General features: G+C 39.3%; 1 protein-coding gene across 2 annotated transcripts in view; it reads left to right on the plus strand.

The window, feature by feature from the left end:
- Positions 1-18,198, plus strand: part of rpn2 (ribophorin II) — a 62,675-nt gene that overhangs the window by 10,838 nt on the left and 33,639 nt on the right. For both annotated transcript variants that reach the window (XM_073061915.1, XM_073061916.1), the window contains exons 4-8: positions 40-215; positions 8,546-8,621; positions 10,463-10,597; positions 11,650-11,826; positions 13,933-14,051. In XM_073061915.1, the coding sequence (XP_072918016.1) occupies positions 40-215; positions 8,546-8,621; positions 10,463-10,597; positions 11,650-11,826; positions 13,933-14,051 (683 nt within the window). The remainder of the gene's footprint in view (positions 1-39; positions 216-8,545; positions 8,622-10,462; positions 10,598-11,649; positions 11,827-13,932; positions 14,052-18,198) is intronic.

Here is an 18,198-nt window from a genome sequence, read left to right on the forward strand (position 1 = left end):
CTGCTGCATACTAAATTCTTCCTCAAAATTCATTCACAGATTACAGTCAGCAATGAAACCAGAGATTTTTTGTTAGCAACCGTGAGTGATGATTCTTCAATTACCCAGATTTATCATGCAGTGGGAGCTTTGAGTAATCTTGGCCTTCCTCTGGCATCTCAGGAGGTTCTCAAAGCCCTTGCAGCTCACATCTCTAAAGATGATGCCTCCTTGGGGTATGTAAGCTTTTGTATTGCTGTTATTCAAAACCAGTAATTTATATTTGTAGATAATTACTTCAACTCTTGTGTGTTTAAGAATGTGTATGTACCCAGCCTATCCTGCAAAGAAGTTGCTTAGTTGTAGAGCACTACAGCACCAAAACTACAGCCTGTCTAGCCCATGCCAAACTCTTATTCTGCTTAGTCCCACTGACCTGCTCTCCAGTCAAAACCGCATCCAGTATTTCCACTGGTAGCTTATTCCACGCTCATGTTATCCTCTGAAGAAGTTTACCCTCAGGTTCCCCTCGAATATTTCAACTTTCACCCTTAACATATGATCTCTAGTTCTGGCCTCGCTGAACCTCTATGGAAAAAGCCTGTGTGCATTTACCCTATCTATATCCTTAATAATTTTGTATACCACTATCAAGTCTCCTGTCATTCTCCTGTCTTCCAAGGAATAAAGTCATAACCTATTCAACCTTTCTCTATAACATATGCCCTCAAGTCCTGATAACATCCTTGTTAATTTTCTCCATATTCTTTCAATCTTTCCTGTAGGTATGTGACCTGATGCAGTACTACATGTAATATTTCAAATTTGGCCTCACCAATATCTTTTTAAAGTACAATTTTTAAATAACTTCCCAACTGCTGTACACAATACTCTGATTTATGAAAGCCAATGTGCCAAAAGCTCTTTATGAACCTACTTACTTGTGACACCATTTTCAAAGTAATTATGGTCCTGTATTCCAAGATCCCTCCGTTCTACCACTCTCCTCAGTGCCCTAACGTTCACTGTGAAGGTCCTGTCCAGGTTTGTCCACCTCGCATTTGCATTAAATTCCATCTGTCATTTCTCCAGCTGTTGCAGATACCATTGCAATCTTGGATGGCCTTCCTCGCTGTCCACTATGCCCCCAATCTTGGTGTCATCCACAAATTTGCTGATCTAGTTTACCCATTACCTAAATCAGCAATATAGATGATAAACAATAGGCCCAGCACCAACCCCTTGGCACACCAGTTGTCTTAGGCCTGCATTCAAGAGAAACGACCAACAATTACCACTCTCTGGCTTCTCCCACTAAGCCAATGTTGAATCCTATAAATGCCAAGCGACTGAACCTCCTGGACCAGTGTCTCAAGTGGGACTTTGTCAAAGGCTGACGTCCATATAGACAACATCCACTGCCTTTCCTTCATCAACTTCACTGAAAAACTCCTCAAAGATCCATAAGATTGGTTAGACACAATCTACCATGCACAAATGCTACATTTCTGTATTTGCAAAAATTGCTTTCATTATTTTAGCAGATAATGTGGCACTGAAGGAGGCTATTTGGCCCAGTATATTAATGCAGGATCTTCAAGAGTAAACTGTAATTACTTCCACCTTTGCTTATTACTTTTCAGATATTTATCCAATCGATAAGCACAATATCCACTTTTCTTTTTGAAGTTGGCTGCAGAATCTGTTTTCACATTTGTTTTGGATGATCAGTTCGTGACATTTGTTTTGGATGATCAGTTCGTGACAATTGACTGCGTGACAATGTATCTGTTCAAATTTCATCCAGTTCTTTTCTCAATTACATTTGTGTCCTCCAGTTACTAATCTTCCTCCATAGTTAAGTTATGTGCCAAAGATCTATTACTTAGAAAGTTGTTTTGTGCTTGGAAAAGTACGTTAAAAATTTCATGCACAGTAGGCCATTGAGGATTTTTTTAATTTTGGATGGTTCAATGCTGCAAAATGTTGTTGTACACAGAAACCAAGGCATTGTGTTCGGTATCACAGGCCCTGCACGTTATTGTGCTCAGAAGTTTTTCTCCTACTGCCTGTATCCTTGTGCTTTCCATGTTCTAGAGAGAGAAAGATAGATGCTTTATTGATCCCAAAGGAAATTACAGTGTCACAGTAGTATTGCAAGTGCACAGATATACAAATATTAAAAGAGAAGTAAGAAAGAATAAAAAAATAAGTTACCTCAAACAGTCTAACAGGAGGGTGTTATCACTTCCCCGGCTATAGGTTGACTCATTATAGAGCCTAATGGCCAAGGGTAAGAATGACCTCGTATAGCACTCTTTGGAGCAGCACAGTTGTCTTAGTCTGTTACTGAAAGTACTCCTCTGTTCAGCCAAGGTGGTATGCAGAGGGTGAGGAACATTGTCCAGAATTGCCAGGATTTTCTGTAGGGTCCTTTGTTCTACCACAGCCTCCACTGTGTCCAATCTGACTCCACTAACAGAGCCAGCCTATTGGCATCACCCATGCTGATGTCATTGCCCTAGCACACCACCACATAGAAAATTGTACTGGTGACTACAGATTGGTAGAACATGTGAAGGAGAGACCTGCATACTCCAAAGGACCTCGGTTTCCTCAGGAAGTAGAGGCAACTCTGACCCTTCTTGTACACTGCCTCTGTGTTGATGCTGCACTCAAGTCTGTCATCCAGGTGCACCCCCAGTACTTGTAGGTCCTTACCATCAGGGAGTGCAGGCTTAGTCTTCCTAAAGTCCATTGCCATCTCCTTTGCCTTACTGATGTTTAGCTGCAGATGATTCAGCTTGCACCATTTGACAAAGTCCTCCATCAGAGCTCTGTGTGTAACTGTACAGAATCTGGAACAGTTGTTGAAAGAAGCTTGGTACATAATTGCTACTCACATATCCCAGCAGATCTGGAAAGAAAATTGAGGCTGCTTGATCCTATGGTATTTCCCTGATTTCTAGTTGCCAATTAGTTTTCCTGAGAAGTTTAATTACCAGCCGTCCCTATGTTTAATGTAATGAATTTTAAGCCTAATAATTTTAAGAATACCGTTAATACCTTTCTCCCCCAATTTTGATTCAGTGGAGAGTATCTCTTGCTGCATTTGCCAGCTTATCCTATAAGGACACTAACTTGTCATTGTAATAATTTGATACAGGTATTTCATTATAATTCAAAATCAGTTTTTATATATTGCAACAAGTCAAACAACAAAAATAGTTGGCTTCATGATTACAAGCTGAAACCAGACTGAAATGATCATTTATCTCGTACTCTATAAGAGATGTGTACATTTGTTGCTTTCTAAATCACCTATAATCCGACTTTATTTAGTGCATGCAGACAGACATTTGGACACCCCAGGAGCTGTCAATACAGTTATGAATCTGTTTATTGTCGAGGCATAAAAGCTACAGATACTGTTTATTCTGCTTCTATATTCTCCAAACACTGAGAATATAGTTAAAATGTAGACAGATAATCTGGTTTTGTGTAAAGGAGGTTTATTTAAATAATGAATAATAACAAAATATGAGAGGATGGTATTTTGTGATTTCACTGAGTAGCATAATAAGCTGTACAAATTCTGGAGCTTTCCAGTCTTTTGATATACAGTAACAGAGAGTGCAAATTTGTTCAGATAGTGATTACTTCAGTTTTACTTTATTAGTACATCAAGATTACAGGATCACTAAATCAAAAACAGATTCAGTATCACCAGCTTACATTAAGCTTGCAGTAGCAATACATTGCAGTGCATGGTAATAAAAACTATAAATTACAATGTGTATATATAGAATAATAAATAACTAGTGCAGAAAGTGAGGAGAGAAAATACTGAATGAACTGGTTTGAAGACCGAATGTAATATTAATAGTAAGACTGTTGGCAGTGTGGAGGATCAGTGAGATCTTGGGGTCTGTGTCCATAAGACACTCAAAGCTGCTGCACAGGTTGACAGCGCTGTTAAGGTGTATGGCGGGTTGGCCTTCATCAACCGTGGGATTGAGTTCAAGAGTCACAACGTAATGTTATAGCTATATGAGACCTTAGTTAGACCCCACTTGGAGTACTGTGCTCAGTTCTGGTCACCTCTCTACAAGCAGGATGTGGATACTATAAAGAGAGTGCAGAGGTGATTGCCTGGATTGGAGAGTGTGCTTTATGAGAATAGGTGGAAGGAACTGGGCCTTTCTCCTCGGAGCGACGGAGGATGAGAGGTGACCTGATAGAGGTGTATAAGATGATAAGAGACATTGATCGTGTGAATAGCCAGAGGCTTTTTCCCCAGGGTTGAAATGGCTAACATGAGGGGCGTTGTTTTAAGGTGCTTGGAAGTAGGTTCGAGGGTGATGTCAAAGGAAAGTTTTTCACACACACTGGTGTGTGCGTGGAATGCAATGCCAGCGACAGTGGTGGAGGCAGATACAATAGGGTCTTTTAAGAGACTCTTAAGATGGGTACATGGAGTTTAGAAAAATAGAGGGCTATGTGGTAGGGAAATTCTAGGTAGTTTCTAGAGTAGGTTACATAGTCGGCATATCTTTGTGCCTGTAATGTACTGTAGATTTCTATGTTCTATTGACCATTCAGAAATCTGATTGTGTTGGGGAAGAAGTTGTTCCTGAAGTGTTGAATGTATGTCTTCAGGCTCCTGTACCACCTCCTTGATGGTAGCAATGAGAAGAGCCATTTCCTAGATGATGGGGGTCCTTAATGATAGATGGTGCCTTTTTAAGGCATCGCCTTTGAAGGTGTCCTGGATGCTGGGGAGGCCATTGCAAATGATGGAGCTTGCTGAGTTTACAGCTTCCTGCAGCTTTTTTCGATCCTGTGCAGTAGCCCCTCCATACCAGACGGTGATGCAACCAGTTAGAATGCTCTCCACAGTACATCTGTAGAAATTTGCGAGTGTCTTTGGTGACCTACCAATTCTGCTCAAACTCCTAATGAAATATAGCAGCTGTTGTGCATTATTTGTAATTACATCAATATGAAGGGCCCAGGATAGATCCTCAGAGGTGTTAACATCCAGGAACTTGAAACTACGCACACTTTCCACTTCTGATCCTTCGATGAGGACTGGTGTGTGTTCCCTTGACTTGCCCTTCCTGAAGTCCACAATCAATTCCTTGGTTTTGCTGTGACACCACACAACCAGTTGATCTATCTCATTCCTGTATGCCTCCTTGTCACAGACTGCAATTCTATCAATAGTAGTTGTGTCGTCGGCAAATTTGTAAATGGTGTTTGAGCTGTGCCTAGCCACACAGTCGTTGGTATAGAGAGAGTAGAGCAGTGGGCTAAGCACACATCCTTGAGGCACACCAGTGTTGATTGTCAACGAGGAGGAGATATTATTTCCGATCCACCCAGAGCGTGGTCTCCCCATGAGGAGGTCAAAGATCCAGTTACAGAGGGCCCAGGTTTTGGAGCTTCTTGATTAGAACTGACGGTATGATTGTGCGGAACACTGAGTCGCAGTCAATAAACAACAGCGTGATGTAAGTATTGCTATTGTCCAGGTGATTGAAGGCCGAGTGAAGAGCCAGTGAGGTTACATCCACTGTCAACTGATTATAGCGATAGGCAAATTGCAGTGGGTCCAGGTGCTTGTGTAGGCAGGAGTTGATTCTAGCCATGACCAACCTCTCAAAGCATATTATCATAGAAGGTGTGAGTGCCACTGGATGATAGTTGTTGAGGCAGCTCACCCTTCTCTTCGGCAATAGTATAATTGTTACCCTTATGAAGCAGGCGCAAATCTCTGACTGCAGCAATGAGAGATTGGAGTTGTCTGTGAACACTCCCACCAAATGGTTGGCAAGTGTTTACAGAGCCCTACCAGATATACCATCAGAGCCTGATACCTTGTGAGAGTTCACCCTTTTAAAAAATGTTCTGACTTAGGCCTCCAAGGCAGAGATCACAGAGTCACTAGGTGCTGCAAGGGTTCACAGAGATGTAATTTTAATCTTCCTTTCAAATTGTGCATAAAAGGCAATGAGATCATCTGAGAGTGAAGTATTACTGCCATTCATGATATTAGGTTTTGCTTTGTAGGAAGTAATGGCCTGCAAACCCTACCAGAGCTGACGTGTATCCAATTCCATCTCTAGACTTAATCAAGTTGTTTCTTTGCTCTTAAGTTGGTCTTCAATATAGTGTTCCTGGAATTCTTGTATCATTCTGGATCACAGGTCTTGAATGCCACAGATTTATCCCTCAGCAGATTACAAATCTCTTGGTTCACCCATGGGTTTTGATTTGGGTGTGTCCAGTATTTTTCAAAGGCACACATTTATCCTCACAGGTCTTGTTGAAGTCAGTAACAGCTATGGTGTATTCATACACACTCGGAAGATGAATCCCTGAATATTGCCCAGACCACTGACTCAAAGCAGTCCTGTAAGTGCTCTTCTGCCTCCTTTGACCATACCTTCTTAGTCCTCACCACTGGACTAATGCTGCAGTCATTAGTCTCTGCTGAAATAGAAGTCAGCCAGGTGATCAGACTTTCCGAAGTGTGGGCAAGGGATGACAAGGTAAGCACTCTTGATGGTGGTATAGCAGTGGTCAAGTGTGGTCTCTGGGTCAGTACACAATATACTGGTGGTAGTTGTTCAAGCTGGCCTGGTTGAAACCTATCGTGATAAGGAAGGCATCGGGGTGCACCGTTTCATGCCTGCTGATTACAGTTGCAAGAAAAAGTTTGTGAACACTTAGCAATGATCTGGTTTTCTGGATTAATTACTCATAAAATGTGGTCTGTTCTTCATCTGTCACAATAATAGACACAATCTGCCTAAACTAATAACATACAAACAGTTGTACTTTTCATGTCTTTATAGACCACATTGTTTAATCATTCACAGCTCAGGTTGGAAAAGGTATGTGAACCCTTGTATGTAATAACTGGTAAAAACCTCCTTCAGCAGCAATAATCTCCACCAAACATTTCCTTTAGCTGCTAATCAGACTTGCACAATGGCGTAGAGGAATTTTAGGCCATTCCTCTATATAAAACTTTCAGTTCATCAGTATTTCTGGGATGCCTTGCACGAACAGCCCTCTTCATACCATGCCACAGCATCTCATTTGGGTTAAAGTCTGGATGTTGATTTGGCCATTAAAAAGAAAATTCATGTTTTGTAAAACATTGTTGTTGATTTACTCTTGTGTTTCAGATCATTGTTACATCATTTAATTTCTATTAAGCTTCAGGTGACAGACCGCTACTCTGACATTTTCCTTATTACAATTTTGAATTCATTGTTCCCTCGATGATTGCAAGCCCACCAGGCCAGGAGGCAACGAACCAGCCCCAAACCATGAAGTTCCTTCCACCGTGCTTCACAGTTGGAATGAGGTTTTGGTGTTGGTATACAGTGCCCTTTATTTCCTCCAAACATAGCAGGAAACATTTCTGCCAAAAAGCTCAACTTTTATCTCATCTGTCCACATAACATTGTGGAACAACCAGATGGTCTTTTGCAAACTTGAGATGTGCAGCAATGTTGGGTTTTTTTTTAGGGCAGTGGTTCCCTCTGTGGTGTCCTTCCATGAATGCCATTTTTGTTCAGTGTTTTTCGTAGTTGACACATAAACAGAGACTTTAGTAAGTTTTAGAGATTAATGCAGGTCAGTTGATGTTACCCTTGGGTTCTTTTTCACCTCCTTCAGCACTGCAGGTTGTGCTCTTGGAGTGATCTTTGCAGGACACCTCTGAAAGTTGTTTTGATCGAGGCATGATGCACATAAACAGATCTTTCCTGAGAATAACTGGCTCTGTCAATAACCCGACTTTGTGGGCCTTCTTTATAGGGCCTGGCACCTCTACAACCCACACCTCCAATCTCATCTCATTAATTGGAACACCTGACTCAAATAGCTTTTGTAGAAGGCATTACCCTGGAGGTTCACATAGTTTTGTGAACCTAGTCGGTGAATATTTAAATAGTTTTGCCAGTATTGACGAGAAGAAGTACAATTGGTTGTGTGTTATTAGTTTAGGCAGATTTTGTTTGTCAATTATTGTGACTTAGATGAAGATCAGACCACATTTTATGAGTAATTAATGCAGAAAATCAGCTAATTGCAAAGGGTTCACCAACTTTTTTCTTGCAACTGTACATTGCTGAGCTCCTCGGGAGATTGCCTGATCTTTACCTGTGGAATGTACACCGCTACTAGGACAATGGTGGAAAATGAAGTTTTCTCTGATCTTTTTTAAGTTTTCTAAAGTACAGAAAATTTGTTTATCATTGTATGGTGAACTGAGATATTGCATAAAACTTCACTTTGCATCCCATCTGTACAGATCATTTCATCACTTGCTCATTGAGGTAGTACCAGGGAAAACAATAACATTGCTGAATAAATTGTTACAGTTACAGAGAAAGTGCATTGTAGATAGACAAAGTGAAATAGTGTTGCATTTTTGTGGTGGTACAAATTGATTATAACATAACTCAGTTTTAATTTGTCATTAGCCTTTTTTATTTGTGTATATATATGCACCCCTAGTATTAAACAGCTCTGTTCCTACTCTTGACAGAATTATCCATGCACTCTTGGCAGCTTCTTACCTTTCTCAGCAGGCTGATCTGAAGAGCATTATGGAGGAGATTGAGGTAAAAAACCTAAAAATTAAAAAGCTAGACAGTCAAAATTAATAAGGGAAAGTTTTAAAGTTCTAAACTGACATTCTATAAGGAAAATGTTGATACAACTTCTGGGTATAATGAAGTGACTTGGGTGATTTGGATTTTGGCAAGTTAGTTATTTCAGTAGAAAACATTTTACCTGTAGGAAAAGTAATGAAAATACAATTATAAGTGGTAGCTCTTGATTTGTAATGTTAATGGACATTTATATGTATTACATGTGACCCTTTGAGATAATGTTAACTTTTATACCTAAAGTTCATTTGAGAACTAGGCCTCATATTTGTTCTAAAGAGTATTAATTGTTCAGCAGTAGCTCTGTTATTTTGTATATGACCTTGTGTATTTTGTTGTCCATTTTGTACTTAAGGCTATAAATGCTAACCTTTTATTTCCCTTTTAAATATAATATTTTCCTTTTAAATATATTTGAATTTGTAGATTAAATCAGTACATGCAAATAAATCACCTGAAGCAGAATTATACCTTTTGTGACTTAAACTCTTGAACTCTACACCCATCCTGGATGCCTATAAGTCCATTTACAGTTTCAAACTGTTTGTTAACTAGGTTGCTTTAAATGCAACCATTGCCTTAATGGATGGAGCAACTCAGTTAATCAAGCTCCCTTAGCACCAGGTAGTCAAACCTCTAATTTTAAGACAAAAACCTAATTTGGATGATTCATAGTTTATTCTGTTCTCTGGAGGCTTTGCTATTCAAATCTTTTACAAATCAAGTCAAGTTTAGACTTTCTATTAAAATGGTAGGTGATTTAATTATGAAATTCTGCTTCTTTTCCTGCTTTCTATATGCAAGTCGAAGCCATGGTTTCAAAACTATATCACTAAATTTTGTAGTAAAATTAAGATTAAGCATTTTTATTCTCCTAAGCTTAATATGATTCCGTTAAAGGTCAATCATTTTGTGGTGCATTTTGTTGTTAACGTGTATATTGTATTTTAAAATTTGTATACCTTTTCAAGTAGTTTTCTTTTATTCTTGTAGATGAAGCCTAGGTCAACCATTCCCTCAGTGTTTTCACATTTCTTGATATTTAACTGAAATTTACTCCATCTTGTAAACCTTTCACAAATCATATTCAATGTCTTGAGTGAATCTTCCTTGTTTTCAGAAGATAAAGCAGGCATTGTTTTAGGTTTTAACCGCCATGTCAATTAAGTAGTAATAGGCCAGGAAGTAATACATTTTACAGTAGTCATTCAAATTCGTTAGCTACTTGTAGCCCTTTTTTTTGTGGCATGTAACTATTTCCCCCACTGGCTTTGAAAGTCAAGACTTAAACAATCTTCTTATGAGCTAATTCCTGGCATTGTAACCTGGGTGGAAAAATGTTCAGACATTGAAGCACTTTCTTGGTCTTGTTAATTTAACTGCCAAATTCAAACATAACCATTGATCAAATACACTCTGAAATCTAAGCCCTGCTGAGTCAGAATAATCAACATTGCTATCGTTATTTGTTAAGAGCTTAGCTTCTACCAGGAAAAGCTCGAGTACCAATTACAATCTTGATTCATCAAGGTTAGTGAAAGACGTTTTGAAGCAGAGTTTGATGATTCCATAACTCTTAACAGAGAAGTTCTATTAATTTTTTCAGATTACCCAAGGTCAAATCTATCTGTGTTTGCCTTTAATATTTAATTGCATAAGGGTGAATTTCTGGTACCCAAATAGACTTGGGAGTCAACTATTCTAAGTTTTTAAATATTAGATGGCTCTTTAAAGTCAAACTAAATTTGGTACTTTGCAATAGATACATGAATCTGCTTTTATTTTCTTTTCAGGATCTGATTGCCCGCCTTGATGACCTGGGGGGTATTTATCTTCAGTTTGAGGAAGGGTTAGAAACCACAGCAATGTTTGTCACTGCGGCCTACAAGCTCTCTGACCATGCTGGAATGGAACCAGCTATGAAAGAGGTGAATAAGAAGCAGGGATATTGAGTAACAATGCTTAGTTCACTTGAACAGAAAAATCAATTAATAGTACTCTATTAAAGTTTTCAAAGTGGTATGTATGTTTTGTGGAGACCCTGCCCGTTTTTATTTCAAACAAGAGAAAATCTGCAGCAACACACACGAAATGCTGGAGGAACTCAGCAGGCCAGGCAGCATCTATGGAAAAGAGTACAGTAGACGTTTCGGGCCAAGACTTTTTACTTTTATTTTAGGGGCAATCAGAAGAAATAGATTCCTACATCTGGATTTCTGAAATATTATATTTTAAAGTACGCCTGCATGGAAAATGTATGTTTTCAAATGATGTATTAAATTAACTTTAACAATTTTTTAAAAAACTTAATTATGCATCCTTGCCATGCCACTCCATTTCCTTTTGGATAAAGGAGGAGGAACGTGTCATCAGTAGTACCAGTCATTACAAAAGGCTTTATGCAGTCCAGTAAACAGATCACATTTAATGTTGATGTTCTTTTGTTATAAAAGCCGTGTCCTTTCCCAGTCTTCTAATGTCTTTGCCCACTGTCTTTGATTGCCCATAATGTGGTCCAGTTTGATGGAATGGTGCTTGCTTGATTCCATTTTGATCTTTCTATTTGTAATCTAAGCGTCACCACTAGTGATTTTTCATCACTTATTATCTTTGACCTCCAGCAGTCTCCTCTTACCTCCATTTTGCCCCCCAGACAAAATCATCGGGGAAAAACCAACCTCATCCTGTATGTCTACCGTAGTGTCATGGACAGATCAACTCAAGAATTTTGAGGGTTAAGGGGTTAAATATTTGATTTGAGATTAAAAATTGTACACAAGCTTTGTGATTCTAAATGATCACTAATGTTTTAACTGATCGTGCTCAAATTTGTGGATGTACATAAAGAAATGCAGAAAATGAATTCATTGCTTCTGATCCTCTAATATCACTGGAAAGCTAAAATATCTCCAATCTTTTATGTATTATGTACAATTGCATATTTGTAACATTCGGCGTTACTGTTTTTTTTAAATTTCAGGATCAAGTCATTCAATTGGTTAATGCTATTTTCAGTAAGAAATATTATGCCACATTGTCGGAGGCTTTCAGCATTGCATGTGCGGCTGCAGCTTTATCCCAGAACCATTATCACGTTCCAGTTATTGTAGCACCTGAAGGATTAGCCTCTGTTTCCCATAAGAAGACCAATCTGAAGGTAATTTCTATTACGTCTGCTTACTTTGCATTAACTCAGTTCATCATGAATATCAAAAGTTTTATTTTCCAAACAGCAAAATTTTTCTTCCTGAGTTGTTAAAAATTTTGAATCTCGTTTTTGTACATTTCCTGATTTAATGACTACCTTTGTTGCCTTCATAATCTGAGCAACCTGGCCCTCAACATTTTGTATGTAACTGTACCAAGAGTGAAATACTGCAACAGCAATTTGCATTTATGACCTGGGCCAGATGACCATTATCTATTGCAGTTTTATCAAACGAGTATTTAGTAAGATGGGTCTGAGTAAGGAAAAAATAAGATGCTTTGTCAGATGATACAAATGAATGTTCTAATTTGGTCTAAACAATTTATCTTCACTTAATTGCTGAATCTTATTGATGTAGCTTTGCTCTCAAGTACTCGTCTGGGTGTAGAGGCTTAGCAAGGCTCAAGTGGTAGCAGACACTCAAGTCTGCACTGATGTAGTCCCACCTAAGCACTTCTGATAGCAATGGCAGGTGGAAAGCCCTGCTCCTTGGGCTTGTCAGCTTTAAAGTTGTGAGACATTTTTAAATGTTTCTGATGTATGGAAAAATTAAAAGCAGTCTTGAGTTTAATCCTGAATGAGAACCTTGACATCTCATCTAACTTTGGAACAACATCAAGGGTGATTGGAAAGGAAATGGTAATAAGTTTGGACCATACCCAAAATTCTGGAGGAACTCAGCAAGTCGAGTAGCATCTAGGGAGGAGAATACTCAGTTTATGTTTTGGGTGAGGCGTTTCACGATTTGGACCACTTTTTGGGTCAATGAATTATGGATATTTGGAGGATCAAAATTGCCTTTTGTGCTTCAAAACGAATACATGTGAAATGGAAAAGATAGTAACTTTATGAAGTTATGCTATTTTTATTGATTTTTAAGGTGTGTAGATTCATTTTGCTAAATGACTTATCATTTAGATGCTTTTGTTCCAAAGCTATAACTATGTCTTAAATGTAGAGAAGGAATTAGACTTGTTCAAGTTACTAAAAAAAAGTTATGTTTAAAGAGAATATTTTAAACTGCAATTCTTTTGTTCTAGTAGTTGGAAAAATAGTAAATTTAACAGTAAGAACTAATAATGTGTTTCACAAAAATTCACCTGGCTTTACCTTAAACCAATAGTAGCCAACAAAGGCAGATTCACTTCCAGGACAGTTTACCACTTTTCATAGAAGCAAAAGTAATCATGTTATAACATCTGAAAAATGAAGGGGAAACTGTATGTGCCCTTAACTTCTATGTCCTTAACAAGTGGCATTTATATTGTCCTCGGGCATGGATTACGAACCAGTGGCATGTGTACCCAAGATGGCAGGTGAAGAAATTTTGTTGGCATGTGGCATGTAGTGCCACCCTTCAATTCTATAAACCACACCCAGGAGAAAAAGATACATAATTATTATCTTTACTGGCAAATGAGGCAGTAAATGATTTTTTTAACAACCCAAGAGCTGTGAGATATTCTCACAAGATATTTACAAAATACGTGAAGTTGGGTGATAATATTTGGAAATCCTTGCAGATCTGCTGCATGTCTCAGTATTGGATAGGAATCACTTGGACCAGTTGGCATTGGCTTCACTTTGCTTTTATATTTTCTTCTGTCATTTGTGAGTGAGCACTGGATTTTCAGTGAGAATATGGTAAATATTGTATGTAGTTTTGCACCTCCATTAATATTTAATAGTTTTGCTGAAATGCTTCATTAATTTTGATCTGTCTCTGTTACACTTCCATAAATAGTGAATACGCATAATAGTTAACAGGACTCATCCTTTTACCTTCTAGTACATGATTATTTTACTTAAATCATGAATCAGTAATAATTTCTGCTCAAACTTAATATAGCACATGAGAGAATTTTGTAGAAGATCATCACAAATTTGGGCAATCACTTCAAATTTTGCCGCTCCAGGATATACTTTATGATATATTTTAAGAAGCAGCAAATTATTGTTGGCAGCTGAAAGGAATCTTTGATTGCAGTTGTGTTGATAAATCTGAAAATGCTGTTAGCTTTTACTCCATTTGATATCCACTTTTCTTTTCGCTAGTTGCGTGTGATGAATGTCATGTCCCAGAGTCTGACTTCAGCTGATGTTCAACTTGAATATGCCAAATCTGTTTTGACAAAGAACACAGTTCTTCAGCAAACATCTTTTACCTTGAATGGGTAAGAATGAGACTTTGTGACCTATTCATCTAGGTCTCAGTGGATGACCTGAAATGACTGATACTAGTTATCTCTATAAGTTGGAGATCTGATAAATTTCCCACTTTGCACCAACTAAATCCCATAACACTGAATTTCAAAAGAAAAGGTGTACAAGATGCTGGCAACAAATGTGGTAAATAGCTGCAATATAACATTTAAGGAATCTTGTATTAGAGCTGAAACGTTTGTATATATTCGATCAAGAGAAAATGTGCAGATGCTGGAAATCCAAAACAGCATGCACAAAATTGCTGGAGGAGCTCAGCAGGCCAGGCAGCATCTATGGAAAAGAGTAAATAGTCAACGTTTCGGGCCGAGACCCTTCATCGGGACTGGAAAGGAAGGGGGGGAAGAGTTTGAGTAAGAATGTGGGGTAAGGGGAGGAAGAAGTACAAGGTGACAGGTGAAACAGGAGGAGGGGGTGATGTAAAGAGCGACGAAGTTGATTTGTGAAAGAGAGAAAGGGCCAGCGAAGGGGAATCTGATAAGAGAGGACAGAAGACTATGGAGGAAAGAGAAAGGGGGAGGAGCACCAGAGGGAGGTAATGGGCTGATAAGGAGGTATGGTGAGAGAGGGGAAACAGGAAAGATGAAGGAGAGGGGGTTGCAATTACCAGAAGTTCAAGAAACCAAAGCTCATGTCATCAGTTGGAGGCTACCTAGGTGGAATAGAAGATATTGCTTCTCCAAGCTGAGTATGGCTTCACTGTGGCACTAGCGAAGGCCTTGGACTGACATGTTGAAATGGGAATAGGAAATAGGATTGAAATGGGCGGCACCAGGAAATCCTGCTTTTTGTGGCAAATGGAGCAAAGGTGCTGGGCTAGTCACCCAATCTATGTCGGGTGTCACTGATATACAGGAGGTTGTGCCAGGAGAACTGATACCGTCGATGACCCCAGCAGACTTGCTTGGTGGTGGGATCCCATTGGCGATGGCAGAAGTTAAGGAGAATTATGTACTAGTAAAGGAACCCTATCCCTGGTGTGGAGGTGGGAGAATGGGTGAAGGCAGATGTGGAGTGTAGAAAGAGATGTCCTTCTTCAAAGAAAGGAGCTTCCCTTCCTCTATCGTCAACACTGCTCTCACCCACATCTCTTCCATTTTGCGCACGTCTGCCCTCACCCCATCCTTCCGCCACCACACCAGGGATAGGGTTCCTCTCAGACAATTCGTCCTACTTATTCCTTGATCAGGACCCCACTGAGGAGCACCTGGCCATTGTCTCCTGCACCATCAAAAACCTTATCAACCCAGGGGATCTCCCTTCCACTGCCACCATCCTCATAGTTCCCTCACCCTGCACCTCCCATTCCCATGTGTACAGGGCCCTGGTGAGACCACACCTGGAGTATTGTGTACAGTTTTGGTCTCCAGAGTTAAGGAAGGACATCCTGGCTATAGAGGAAGTGCAGCGTAGATTCACGAGATGTCCGGACTGTCTTACGCAGAGAGGTTGGAGAGACTGGGCTTGTACACGCTGGAATTAAGGAGATTGAGAGGGGATCTGATTGCAGCATATAAGATTATTAAGGGATTGGACAAGATAGAGACAGGAAATATGTTCCAGATGCTGGGAGAGTCCAGTACCAGAGGGCATGGTTTGAGAATGAGGGGTAGGTCATTTAAGACAGAGTTAAGGAAAAACTTCTTCTCTCAGAGAGTTGTGGGGGTCTGGAATGCACTGCCTCGGAAGGCAGTGGAGGCCAGTTCTCTGGATGCTTTCAAGAAGGAGCTAGATGGGTATCTTATGGATAGGGGAATCAAGGGATATGGGGACAAGGCAGGAACCGGGTATTGATAGTAGATGATCACCCATGATCTCAGAATGGCGGTGCAGGCTCGAAGGGCCGAATGGTCTACTTCTGCACCTATTATCTATTTCTACCTCTTACCCAGGATTCATATACCTGACTGTCCAGATAGAAACCATTCTTTCTGCCTGCTCCTGCCCCACTTAACTTGTGTCTGCATACCTCGACTGTATTTTATCCGCCTGGTTTAGTCCCTTCCTAACCTACATCTGTGACACTTCACATGCTCTTGATCTTTTCAGTGTCTTTAAGTTGCCTGGCCCAATCATCTCATTTGCAGGCTGGATGTCCAGTCTCTGTACCCCTCCATCTCCCATCAGGAGGGCCTGAAAGCTCTCCATTTCTTTTTGGACAACAGACCCAACCAGTTCTCCTCCACAACCATTCTCCTCCGTCTGGCAGAACTGGTCCTTGCCCTCAATAATTTCTTCTTCAGCTCCTCCCACTTCCTTCAAACCAAAGATATAGACATGGGCACTTGCATGGGTCCCAGCTATGCCTGCTTTTTCGTCGGTTACATGTAAGAGTGTGTTCCAAGCCTACATCGTCATCGCTCCCCAACTCTTCCTACGCTAAATCAACTTAAGTCTTTGACTTAATAACTGTTTCTATTTTCACAGCTGCTATATGGACTGATGTGTGCTTCTAGCGTTTTCTCTCTTTATTCTGTTTTCCTTTACCTGTAGTTTCTGATTTTCAGTTCATGTATTCAGTATCGGTATTAAAAAGTCTAAAAAGTTTTTGGCAGCATATTGATGTTGTTATGATTCGTGTTTTTCTTTGAAAAGAATGTAGTATTACCTGCTGACTATAAACCTTCCCATCTAGATCAGGTATCTAACTTAAGTTCAAATCATGGAAATTCTGAATTTTCAGCAAAATTAAGCAGTCAATCTCATTGAAGAACTCTCAGTTGTATTTTTTTTTCAGTTTTACAAAATAAAGAGTGAAGTGTATACTAGAAACTGCAGCACTTAATGTTTTGAAATATTTGACAGTTCTACACTTCACACAAATTATTGTAGGATTGCAAAGCTGCAGTTAAAGCATGATATACTGTGGCGACCCACTTTCTGCGCAGGCGAACCGGCTCACAAATAGCCTGCGCGCGGGTAGAGACTTTGGTAATGCACCTCTGATGTCATTTCCGCCCAGAGAAGGTGGGAACTAGGGATTAAAAGCCAGCGCCGCGAAGTTTTAAATAAACTAGTCTCAAAACGACTTACCGATTGCGTGTCGTCGTTTCTAACTCTGTATGTAGTACATCCCTACAATACTATTAAAAGATGTTACTTGCCTTGTGTTTTAAAAAAAAACGGTTGGACAATGGGATAAGCATTCTTTCTTTAAGATTAAACAAGATTGGGAAAAATAATTTAATTTGACTTTTATAATGGAGGACTGAATGCGGATCTTGAAGTTGGTTAATTCTTCCTCGATTTGTGCTAGCCATTCATTGATTCAATTTAAAATTGTACTATTTGACGAAGGAGAGATTGTCTAAAATCTTTCCTAATGTTGATAGTTATTGTGCTAGATGTAAAACTGAGACAGCTACACTGACACAAATGTTTTGGTCTTGTTCTATACTAGAACAGTTTTGGAAGTCAGTTTTTTGTACAATTTCTAAAGCACTTAAAATTAATTTACAACCTAACAAATTAACTGTGCTCTTTGGAATAATACGTCAAAATATTCATGGTATTTCTTTGTCTGACCAACATGTTATTGCGTTTGTTACATTGATAGCTAGGAGGGCCATCTTGTTGAAGTGGAAGGATACATCGGCTCCCACTCTGTCACAATGGTTCTGTCAAGTGATGTTATGTCTTAGTGTGGAGAAAATTAGAAGTCGGACCTTTGAACCTATGGTTGATTTTGAGAAAAGATGGGGTTCATTTGCTCGTTACTACCATTTGAGTTAATTGATAGATTTTCTCCACGATCTAATTGTAAATTTTGATATAATTTTTTTTGCTGGCGGTTTGATGTTTATCTTTAGAAGCTTTTTGTATGATGCATGGCTCTGGGGTTGAACACCTAATGGGTCCTTTTCCCCCCTCTTTTTCTTGCTTTAGTAGGGTTTTTTTCTTTTTTTGTGTGTGTCACCATATTTTTCAATCCTTAATATTGTTTTTTTTTTCTCTTTTGAGACATTGTAAGTGTTACTTCGATGTACTCTTGTTATTTTATATAATAATAAAAAGATTTAGAAAGAAAGACAGTTGAAAGTATTAATGCTAAAGATGGTCTGATAATAAGGAATTTTAAGATTTGTGCTGTGGTTGGTG

The sequence above is a fragment of the Hemitrygon akajei genome, chromosome 11 (assembly GCF_048418815.1).
Source record: "Hemitrygon akajei chromosome 11, sHemAka1.3, whole genome shotgun sequence".
In the NCBI taxonomy this organism is placed as follows: domain Eukaryota; kingdom Metazoa; phylum Chordata; class Chondrichthyes; order Myliobatiformes; family Dasyatidae; genus Hemitrygon; species Hemitrygon akajei.